We start from the raw sequence: 11,295 nt of genomic DNA, 5'->3' as shown, positions 1-11,295 counted from the left end.
CTGACCTACTGTTTGCAAGATGATTTTGGTTGTAAAAGTTGAGTTGATAATATAAATTGGCCACTGCTAAGAGTTTCAAAACTGACACTTTGAGCATTAGCCCTTCTTCAGAGTTAGTTAATTAAGGCAACACTGAAGTTTTAGCAAGCACTTTTACTCCAAAGCTGTCATCTACATTAAGTCTACAGTTACTTTCATATGCCCAATGACTGGTGCAAAAGTCCCTTTTCAAATCAATTTTAACGTGAGGCCACTCACAAACACCCTGCACATCTTTGTGACAGTCAACATCAAATCTTAGAATGACCACAAATTTATCCCAAGATAATCATTTAGTCACAGACCTTCACTGACATTACTGTTCCAAGCCTCATAAAACATTACAGCTTTCTAACCTGCTTGGTCCAATGGGTTTTGCATTCTTTTGAAATTTTAACTAACTACATCCATCTTAAGAAATAACATATCACTGTAGGCCTAAACTGTGTCATACAACGTGTATTGAAATGTGTTTTAAGTTTCAATTGTCTTGTACTGTCTTGAATTCCTTGGGATTCTTATCATCAAATCCTTGAGAGTAGGTTTTCTCAAAGGTAATCATGTTAGACACATGAACTCATCAAGTACAAGAAGACTAGAAGAGTTAGCAGCCTTGCATTAAAACAAAGGTAAGTTTTCAGAAGACAATGCCTGGTCTCTTAAGATATCCAGGCTTTGGATGAGCACAAGCCAAGCTAACTAGAAGGAAAGTGGTCAAAATATTGCCACAGAAACTGGATTTGAGTAACCTAGAAGACTTTTTTTTTCTTGATTATATATATACCATAATGCTGAAAAAATCCTTGCTCTAAAAGCTTCTTTTTTCAAAAGTATTATTAGCTAACAATGTGCAAAAGAGTAGAACTACGTCAGAAGTGTGACCTTAAACACTAGCTTTGAATCTATTCAGCAGCCGCTGGAAGATACTCTTGAATGTCTCAGGTGGTTGTGCACCTGAGAATCCAGCAATCTTCTGGCTTTCTCCTTTAAGGTGGATGTTGAAGAAAGGCACTCCATGGACTCCTTCATCATGAGCCTCCATGGCTTCCTCTTGCACTCGTGAAACAACTGATTTGTCCTTCAGGTGCCTAAATAAGATGCAAAAATTGTTAACAACTGGCTAATAAAATAATGAGTGTTGTTCAGAACATGAACTGGACTTAAAAACCAAATATGTTTTCCATAGGAAATTTATAAAATGAGAGACTGAATAGGATTTAATAAATGACTCAGGGCCTCTTCACATGAGCCCAGTTGACTAGGCTGGCTTGTTAACCAAGACAAATTTTGTCTTGGGTTCATGTGAGAAATTTCAATCTGTGTACTTAAATGAGAGAAGGGGCTAAAAACATTTCTGGCCTGGTTCCTGAGATCTTACAGGGAAAAACCGAGATCTCAGGATCCAAGGCTAGATCACCTGTTCATATTGCATCAGGACTTTTTAAGAGGATTAGGGATGCACTGAGATATTGAAAACCAGACCTGCCTGGTCAACTGGGCTCATATGAAGAGGCTTTACTGACTTGTTAAACCCAACTATCAGACTCCACTGTCACATATTACCCCTCAGTTCAAACCATTTACTAATGAGAAATTATTATTACACTGACTGAACAAATGACCTATGCACAAAGGCAAGCATTGAAAAAACTATGTACGACGTAGTAATATGGACATATGAAGTGTGGTAACATCTTAAAAAGTAAATACAACAACTAGTCAAGTAAATAATAACAAAACAGCTCATGCCCAAGGAAATGAGCATACTTAAGTTTAGTATTAAAATCATATTTCAATAATCTGTTGTATGTAGGAAAGGGGTAAGGTTATCGACAAAGATACTCACTTTTCCATAGCATCTATGTTGAGCCCAGTGTCTACTGCAACTTGTGCCAAAACATCAGTGGAATTGATATTCTTTCCTTGTTCAAAATATATTTTGAAAAGGTTCTCTGCCAGAAGATTTTGCTTCCCCTCTGACTTGGCATAATCCAGCATACAATGAGATTTTAAAGTGTTGACTATGAGACGATCTGTTGTGAAATTGATGCCCTATTATGAGAAAGAAGAACATAAGATAAATTAGTACTCTGCTGGACCATAATCATCCAACATAGGCAGTGACATCCCACTAATTTGTACACTACCCTGACTGTTTGTTGATACCTAACACTTTGTACTCCTGTGTGGTTAGCCCTTTACACCCCAACATCAGTATGCATATTCTCCATACTGTTCTCTATACATTTCCTATTGTGCTGACAAGGAGAATTTGTTTAACAATCAAAAGCTTCTTTAGCTAATGATCATTTCCCTTATTCTTGTCATCCTAAAGTACAATTCAGGAATAATATTGTAAGGAGAATTTTGATGCTGGTCACTCTTTGGGGTCACATGGTTACATGAGGGTTATCTGTGACAGTCAAGTGTCTTGCTCCAGGATATGAACAAAAGATATAATCATGGCTAGAATCTGGAGCTTTTGATCTTCTGTGGCACTCTTATAACTGCCCACTGCAGCTTGAATTTTCATATGATTGTAGTTGTTCATTACCTGTTCTGCTCTGGCTCAATTTTTTTTTTGCTTATCTAAGGGAGGGGGGGGGGGGCATTATTAGCCTTAAAGTCTCAGTATATCCATGGGTAGATGGAGTTCTAAAGAGTAAGTAGGAAACTAATTTGAGCTTGTTTTGGTACTCTATTTCTTAAAATGTGGGAGCTCCTAATTTGATGTGGCATTAGATACCAAAAATGATGTTATAATCATTACCACATTCAACCCAGCTTTTGTCAGAGGACTAGTCCCATCCTTGGCCATGGCACCTGCCCTTGGTCCATATTTTTGTGTCAGGTATTGAATGAGAGGTATACCAGCCTCAGGAGTTGTAGGGTTCAGGAAGAAAGGCTTCCATGTCACCACAAATGACAAGTCGTTGGAAAACACCTTCATGGCCTCCTCCAGATGGCGTTTTCCAACAAAACACCTGAAGGAAAACAAAGGGATATGATCATTCTATTTGACAAAAGTGTGACAAACACGATCTTCCACAAATAAAAAAACAATTAGATGCTAATCTTTTTAAAACGCAATGTAGCCTGACATTGCTCTGTAGTGTGGGAATATTAAGGCCTTAGGAGACCAAATTCAAAGTTTATCACCAAATGTAGTACAGCTTAAGGAATACAGGGCCACTTAAAATGCTCTCAAGAATTAAGAAAGGCACAACAGGATTCCATGAATAAATTAAGAGGCCCTTTCTTCTACAGTTCTTCACCCACTGATTTTCAATTTTGTACACCTCTCCGTGTGCAAATTGACCAATATCAGATTTTTTTCGTTGAATAATTTTGGGATTTTTCCTATATCTTTTAGCAATCTGTAGAGCGTTTTTGAGGTCTTCCCCAAAATTGCAATTGTGTGAGCGCCAAGGGCGAAGATTTAATTGGAAACGATTTCCAACACAATCTAAGGCATATTTTGCCGAGGCCCGTGAAATCCCGTTTTCTGTATCAAATTTACTTCTCCTTTTCCTAATCACGATATAAGATTTTTTCGTCTTAATCACGGCTTTGCACAGCAATTTCTACTCGTTCGTTGCAAGATTTGACGGCAGGGCATGCAGCTGACGAGTGTTGCGCTTCACTGAATTGTTAACGCTTAGAATGACTCATCATTTCAATCCTGATCGATTTTACCAGCACTTACCATGGTCAGACGGTGTCAGAAATAATGTCTATCAACACAGATGGCTTCTCACGGCTCATTATGGCTTAAACGTTAGAATAACAGCTTCGAAAAAATCCTTTTGCCCAGCAAACCAAACAAACTTCAAATCTCAGCGGGAGTGGGAGCGAGAGCGAGAGCGAGACTTGTTACGATTACGTTATGTATGATACCGTGAACGTGTCCGTAGTTACCAGTCGGCACATTCCAGTAAATTGAGCCCTGTATCTCCAAAATGAATGGTAGCCAGAAAACTTTTACCACCCGCGAAACCTAGGCTCGGGGACGACAGTGAAAAAAGATAACAGGCTACGTAAGAAAGGGACTTAAAAATTTTCAGATGACAATAAAATCCCTGATATTTCTTGGTCTTTAAATCTTTTACACAATAACAATGTGCATATTCTCCATACTGTTCACCATAAATTTCGTATGGTACTGACAAGGAAAATTTCCTTATCAGTCAGAAGCTCCTTGAGTTGATGATATAATACTTATGTAAATATATATATATATATATATATTTATATATATATGCATGCTCACTAGTTTATCTAGTTTGAGCACTTTGGCATGGCTTAGATGATACCACACGTGTGAGATCACTTGGGGTGGCTATATAGCTTTACCTCCATCCTAGCATCAGCACTGCACTGATGAGGCCCAGAAGGCCGAAACAGTACTGTCTGCAGTTAGTTATTTATATATATACATATTTTTTTATTTTTTATAAAGATGTCTATGTTTCCGTTTTTCCGTATTACAGTGCTCAATATATAGAAGTAGCTTCCGAAGAATGATCTAATCACGAAACAGGCTTGTCATGATAAAGTGTTGTCTCTTTGTTTTTTCCTTAGCTCAATTCATATATTTTTTGTATATATTTGTGATCTTAATGCTCAATTCAACAGTGAAAATGCAAAGAGAAATTAGCCACTACACATAGGCTGGGGTTAAAAGGTTGAGGTGAATCCACATTTATTTTTCTAACCTAAAAGAGCCTTACTCTCATGAAAAACAGAACAACAAGGAAAGGGGAGTTGACCACATAACACAAAATGTAAAGATAATTCACTTTAATAGAGGATTTCTTTGGTATTTACAAAATTATTTCAATGCTATGGAGATACAATGAGGATACATGAATTGTATATAGTCTTAATATAACTGAGGTGGAAATGCTTAGATATTGCTTAGCAATATTTCCTTAAATATGACGCGGTGTTTTTCTCTATAAAAACAGACAAGAAATGTGTATTTACAGGAAAAATAAAATTTTCACCAAATATGTGACATGTTTTTAGATGCGGCTCAGCTAAATCAGAGAATTTTGGACCTTTGTGACCCATTTTTGACCCAATTGCCATCAGGAGTCAAATTACAAGGTTTTCCCAGAAATATAAAGATTATCCTCCCTGAGAGGAAAATCTTCCCACGACAGTGGGGAAAAGTTCAAGCAACAACCTGAAGGCTTTCAAGTTTAATTTGACTGAGCGGCATTGTAAATGATCAAGATAAGTGTTGATTTAAATGTGACCGAGAAAAATAGAATTGTAATATTCTATGTGACCACATCACAATCTTCACTGTTTGGTCTGCTTCTTGTCCACGATGATCCTCGAATAGGAGGAAGACTGTTTGGTTCCTGTGTGGAGAAATAAGTCGTTGTCATTGTATAATTATAGACACATTGGAATAATATGTTCAATTTAAAGAGTTTGTTCAGAAGCAGTACTCAATATAAATGCCTCTCATGGGAAGAAAAGTTCTTTGCTATTTAAGAATTTCAATAATTGAAGTTATAAATGTGAATCTTTGCAAAATTTACCTCATCGCCTTCTGGGATTGATAATGAAGCTATGGCTTTGTTTCCTGAGAAATACAATTACATGAAAGAAATAAAAATTAAGGTAGAGTTATTTCATGACAAGGTATAGTTTGAGTAAATTTTAGCCTTTTTGCTTCAATAAAAACTCAACATATTTATCTTAACTCAAGACTACTATCTGAATTATCATTAAAAATAGACTGACACAAGAAGAAGCCCACAGACTGAATAAGAAGAAAACAATTACAGTGTTATGCCAAGGAAGCAGTGTCTGTGTCAGCCTATTGCCCAGTTTTCTTTACTAATTAAGATATTCACGTGGCAATCTGTGAGTCATTTACATCACAAGGGTCTCTTTCACAGTACCTGATGTACGAGGTAGCCCCAATGGCTCTAATCTTCTTGGAGATACCCCACTACTTCCTGGAAATCCATTTAATGTACTGGGTGGAGTTCCCCAAGCATTGAGTGGCGGAAGTTCTGTTTCCTCTCCTTCCATAGGAGCTGTTTTATTTAATTTTTTCTTTTTCTTTTTCTTCTTTTTTGTTTTTACTTCACTATCCTCTGGTGTAGTATTTTCATGTACAGGCAAACTTTCTCTCATTTCAACCCAACCTCCTTGTTGTAAATGCTCTATTGTTTCATCGCGAGTTTTGGACCTATCTTCAATTAAGTGCTCTTCTAGTGGACTAGGATTACTGAGGGTTTGGTCTTCCATCTGTTTGGAAAAAAAAGACACAACTGAAAAGTTACATGTGCACATTCCTTCCAAGTTCCCCTCAGTACTTGAACCCTATAGATACTCTCACAGTTACAACAAAAGCACATGCTTCCATCATGAACATACATTTCTAGTATCTTGTCCATCCACCATGTCCTCATCCTGTTTTGTTTTCTTTTTCTTCTTATTTTTCTTCCCTTTCTCTGGTGCATCAGGCTCATGATTATTTTCTTTCCCCTTTTTCTTTTTCTTGGATGAGGTTTGAGGTTCTGGTGTGTCTCTGTCTTTCTTCTTTTTGTCCTGATTTCAGAGCAAAAGAATTAAGTTCAGATGCTTGGATGAAATACCACACCCAATCTGGTCTTAATTTTGCATAATGAAATGACATATAATTATGCATCAATCTGTATTAGCACAGATCATGTACCCACTAACAATCTTGACCAGTATTAAATTCTAAATCTACCTTCATCGGAACAATATCATAACTTATTTACTGCTTGTCACATGAGGCCTCTTTTGTTGATGACTTAAAAAAAGGGGCTTAAGTACCTGTGATGGTAAAGAACTGTTTTCTAAGTATCTCACCTTGCTAACAACAACACCATCATCTGACTCCTCCACTTGCTGTTTCTCTCTTTCTGCAGCTTCTCTTTCGGCTTTCTCCCTAAAGTAATAGTTAAAAACAAATTTAATATCACAAGAATAACAAAATCTAATGAAAAAAGATGGCAAAGTTAATGTCTCGCACACATAAGTCCTCTACCACCAACCTTGCCTCCCTTGCTAATCTGACTCTTTCTCTTTTGCGCTCTCTTTCTTCATCCTGTGCCTTTTTCTGCAATTAACAAGGAAATGATTCAGTCATTATTTTAGATAATAATTGCTAGAAACTAGACGTTAACTAATAAGTTCGCCACAGATTAGCAAGTTTCAGGCAATCAGTTTCTAAATATAACAAAAGAATGTAGTGACAGAACAAAAAGGTTAAGGTACTGAGGTTTGAAAGGGCTGTACCCCACTCAAACCTTTCTTCCTTTTCGGCTTAGCCCTCAGAATGTTTTTCTCCGGCAGAGCCATCAAGTCATCCACACTACAGATAATTCTCAACAGTAATTCTCAAATGATCCAAACCTCCCTATATGTGCTTTTATTGTAGACAACAGACAAAAATGCCCCCCACCCCTCTCCCAATGAGAGCCCTCTAGAATGGCATGACCAGGCAAGAAATAGCCATACCACCCTGCCAGATGCCTGCTGAAAAAATAAATTCTATGACTGAGATGGTTATAATCACCTGTTCAGCCATGTCTTTCTCCACTCTTCTCGACAGATTGACATGATCATTGGATATTTCAGCAAGGAGCCATCGGAAGCCTATAGATATCATATAAACAAGAACAATTAGACATAAGTGATCTTTTTAGATTTCCCCAGCATCCTTTCTTACTATTCAGGGCTGCCAATTTTTATTCTTTATATCATCCTTAAGAATGCAAAACATTTTAGGGAAGAAGTACTGAATTACTCACCAAGTTATAAAAATATGTTTATGAGTTTGACAGTTTCTATAAAAAAATTCCACATAAACATGTTTACAAATGGTTTTCAACTCACCTTTTTTAATTTGTCTATCTATTTTATTTCCTCTACCAAGTACTGCTGAACAACAAAACTGGTGAAAGATAAGAAATAATCTAATTAGAACATCTTTAAAAAAAAATTATTTCAAATAATGCGAGCAAAAAGCCACAATTAGAAATAACCTGAATGTAATAACTTACCACTTTACATGGACAACTGTATTTTTCAGCAAGTGTGTCTAGCTCAAGCTGCCTGTGTAGTTCATTTTCATTCAGAGCTCCCTCCTTATCCTGTTTATTTCCAAGTCTTTATACAAAGAAAATTTAAGATGAGTTAACAATTTGTGTAAGAAAAAAAGGCTAAATTTGATTTTCTTAGCCATTACACTGTCACAGAAATATAAAGAATGTTAACTTAAGAATGTATTACAATGTAAAATTGTCCAAAAGTGCTTGTGACAAAAAAAGAAAGGTTTATGATCTAGCTCTAGTAAGGGACTCTGTGTCGTGTTCTTGAGTAAGAGAGCTAGTAACTGTCCATGCTTCAGATTCTAGACCCAGGGGCATACTGTATATGGGTCATAGAAAACTTTTAAACTTGACAAACTGCTAGAGAAGGGGGTGGGGGGCAGGAGGGAAGGGGGAAGGGGGAAGGGGGGGAGGGGATGTTAACAGGACTGGTCATACCATTCAGGGGAGAAGTAATATGTGTTGCAGTCTTGAAAACAGAAAAAACCATACAGATTAGAGCAGCCCGTGTTTTGACATTTTCCAGCTATGATGCCGATGCAACTAAGCTACTTGAATTTTTAAGTTGGAAAAATCTGACAAGCCAGCAGGAAATTCATAGAGTTACCATGGTTTTCAAATGTCTGCACGGGCTAGCTCCTGAATATCTTAATTCTAAGTTTAAATGGCGTAACTCTGCTTATGACCTCAGGGACTCTGAAAATAAACTCAATGTTCCTCTACCTCGCACTAACTATTATCGAAAAAGCTTTAGCTATAGTGGAGCCACATTATGGAATAGTCTTCCATGTGATATAAGGAACACAGAGTCTCTGGGGTTATTTAAACGCAAGATCAATGCCACTCTATAACGCACGGCATTCACGGAAAACAGCTTTTAAATATTAGTTAGTGTTTTAATTTTTAAATAGTTTTAGTTAATGTAATTGCTGATGAATTGTTTCGTGCTTAAATAAAAATTATACTTATACTTATACTACTGTGTGACAGGTTGTTAAATATTCACAAGCATAATTTGGAGTGTCTTCTTACACGAGTAAAGGTTTTCCTGCTACACGGGGTTGCATCTCTGTTTCATAAAGAGCTTTCTTGCTTTCCTCTAGCCTAGTTGTGTCACTGGCATCTATCACAAATACTATTCCATATGACTACAAAACAAAAATGAAAAAGAAATTAATCAATCCATAAAAGACTTTAAAAAGATTTTGATGTAATAAACTCTATAGATTTTAAAATTCAATCACACAAAAAATTTCAATAGCAAGAAAAATTCATTAACTGATAATGTACACTTGTAGATTCTGACCTCAGCATAATAATTTTTCCAAATTGAACGAATCTTAGCACCACCTCCTACATCAAATACTGTCACACTGAATCTATACAATGAAAATGATGAGTTCAAAAAGCCAACTGTTGGGGTAATTCCCTCTGTGGACTCTGCAAAGAGAATACAACACAAGTAAACATTATTTGTGAATCAAATAAATATCAAATCCAGCAACAACTACGTCACTGTAGACCAGTGCAGTCATGATTTTTCCTCTATGAAAGCATGTACATCTAGGATAATTAATACAGAAAAAAATATTCATTTCACACAAGAGCTAATTTCTAGGCCTCAAATGGAATCTCTTAGTACAAAACCTTTAACCTAGAAATTTCAAGTTGCCATGCATGTGTTCAGTAATAGGTTACGGATGATGTCAAAATGTGGTGACAACAAAACAGCCAAGTGTGTTACTGATGTCCTCACCACATTTTGACATCTTCAATAATGTATCATGGTACAAACCCACAGTGGGATAGAATCTATTTGTCTCTATGATAAAAATGGAAAACTTTGTTCATGGTGACCTTAGCTATGAGTCTGTTCTCCAATTGATTTAAAGTAAGAACCTAATAGAAAGCAGGCAGGATTCTGCTTATCTTATCAAGGAGACAGAGAATTCAAGATTTGGAGCCTCCCCAACATTTTAACATATTAGGCAGCTAAACCAAATTCTTGCAGTTAGCTCTCTTTAACTATGAAATTTGTTCAGTCTGTAAAGATTCATTTAGAAAAGCAGAAAATTTTTAGTTTCCTCACAGAAACCCCAACTTAAACATTATAAAAATGTCCCATTTTCCTATTTTGATTTAGACTGTGACTATAGAAAACAAAATTATGACATAAGTATAAATTTATTAAAAGCTCCCCAAGAGGGTTCTCGTGTATGCTGGGTGCCGATCGGCCCAATTCAGATAATAACTAGAGAGGAAACCTCGTCAAAATGGCTCACGGATTGGACTAGAAACTTCCATCACCACGAAAAAGTATCTTTCAATAACCCTTACTAACCGTGCCTCTACTATGGTTGGCCACAAACCAATATTTTCCTCTCATAACGTTTATGAATGTACTCGGATGTCATCAGGAAGTGGCAGCTGATTTTAGTAACTACAAACTCATATGGTACGAGGAACTACCGCCAAGAATAGATTATAAAATTAAATGTAATTTTCCTTTCCTACCTCCCGTCAGATCAGCTACAGTAGACGTTTTCCCTGCGTTATCTAAACCCACCATAAGAAGGGTAACTTTCCTGAAGAAAGAACAGAAAGATGCATCTAAGGTTTGATCACTTGAAATCACATTTTCGACCACAATATTTCGACATCAACACTATTTTTTGTCACAATGTAAATCAGACTCTGTTAAAACGTACTTTGAAGGTTCCCTTCTCCTCTTCACCCAAGTAAAACAGTTTGCCATAAGACTAATCATCACTGATGACGTATCTGAGTTGAAAATTCACCAAAATTTCACGGAACTGCACCTGAAACATGACCCGACATTGACCACTTTAAACTCATTTCGATTTTATATTCATTTTGCTAAGAGCTCGTCACGTGACTTTTGATTGCAGCCGGGTTGTTTCCACGACAACGACTCTACACGAAGTACTCCCCAGCTTACCTATATTCGGTTGAAAGGCTTGGTAGCTAAACGTGACGAAGGCCATCAATCTCGAGCCCAGGATCACTTTGGCCTATTGTCAGCGGTATGATTTTGTCTTAGCCTATTTCCTAAACTTAGAAGGGCCTTTCCGGTGGGTGACGATTTCCTTAACCAGCATTGATCCGTTGAAGTCTATAGTCACCGTAAGGC

General features: G+C 36.9%; 2 protein-coding genes across 2 annotated transcripts; both read right to left on the bottom strand.

The window, feature by feature from the left end:
- Positions 1-138: 138 nt before the first annotated feature.
- Positions 139-3,920, bottom strand: LOC113666836 (uncharacterized). Its single transcript, XM_027182632.2, has 4 exons — positions 3,746-3,920; positions 2,810-3,023; positions 1,886-2,091; positions 139-1,127 (listed from the first exon to the last, which is right to left on the bottom strand). Exons 2-4 carry the CDS (start codon positions 2,987-2,989, stop codon positions 923-925), a joined length of 591 nt encoding a protein of 196 aa, XP_027038433.2. The 5' UTR covers positions 2,990-3,023; positions 3,746-3,920; the 3' UTR covers positions 139-922.
- Positions 3,921-4,824: 904 nt separating this feature from the next.
- LOC113666737 (uncharacterized) lies at positions 4,825-11,036 on the bottom strand. The gene is made up of 13 exons (XM_027182529.2): positions 10,853-11,036; positions 10,659-10,729; positions 9,451-9,584; positions 9,177-9,292; positions 8,097-8,202; positions 7,930-7,987; positions 7,610-7,689; positions 7,086-7,150; positions 6,901-6,979; positions 6,439-6,612; positions 5,958-6,309; positions 5,592-5,635; positions 4,825-5,408 (listed from the first exon to the last, which is right to left on the bottom strand). The coding sequence occupies exons 1-13, from the start codon at positions 10,909-10,911 to the stop codon at positions 5,325-5,327; spliced, it is 1,422 nt and encodes a 473-aa protein (XP_027038330.2). The 5' UTR covers positions 10,912-11,036; the 3' UTR covers positions 4,825-5,324.
- Positions 11,037-11,295: the final 259 nt, after the last annotated feature.

The sequence above is a fragment of the Pocillopora damicornis genome, chromosome 8 (genome assembly GCF_964200805.1).
Source record: "Pocillopora damicornis chromosome 8, jaPocDami1.2, whole genome shotgun sequence".
NCBI lineage: Eukaryota > Metazoa > Cnidaria > Anthozoa > Scleractinia > Pocilloporidae > Pocillopora > Pocillopora damicornis.
This window is presented reverse-complemented; position numbering and strand designations above follow the sequence as displayed.

Excerpts from the sequence above, each read along its gene's own strand:
- LOC113666737 (XM_027182529.2), bottom strand. The coding sequence starts at position 10,911 with ATGATTAGTCTTATGGCAAACTGTTTTACTTGGGTGAAGAGGAGAAGG. Across the intron at positions 7,690-7,929 it reads AGATAGACAAATTAAAAAAG|GCTTCCGATGGCTCCTTGCT; the intron begins GTGAGTTGAAAA and ends TGATATCTATAG. Across the intron at positions 7,151-7,609 it reads AGAAAGACATGGCTGAACAG|AAAAAGGCACAGGATGAAGA; the intron begins GTGATTATAACC and ends TGTTAATTGCAG.
- LOC113666836 (XM_027182632.2), bottom strand. The coding sequence starts at position 2,989 with ATGAAGGTGTTTTCCAACGACTTGTCATTTGTGGTGACATGGAAGCCT. Across the intron at positions 2,092-2,809 it reads CAAAAGCTGGGTTGAATGTG|GGCATCAATTTCACAACAGA; the intron begins GTAATGATTATA and ends TTCTCATAATAG. Across the intron at positions 1,128-1,885 it reads AACATAGATGCTATGGAAAA|GCACCTGAAGGACAAATCAG; the intron begins GTGAGTATCTTT and ends CATCTTATTTAG.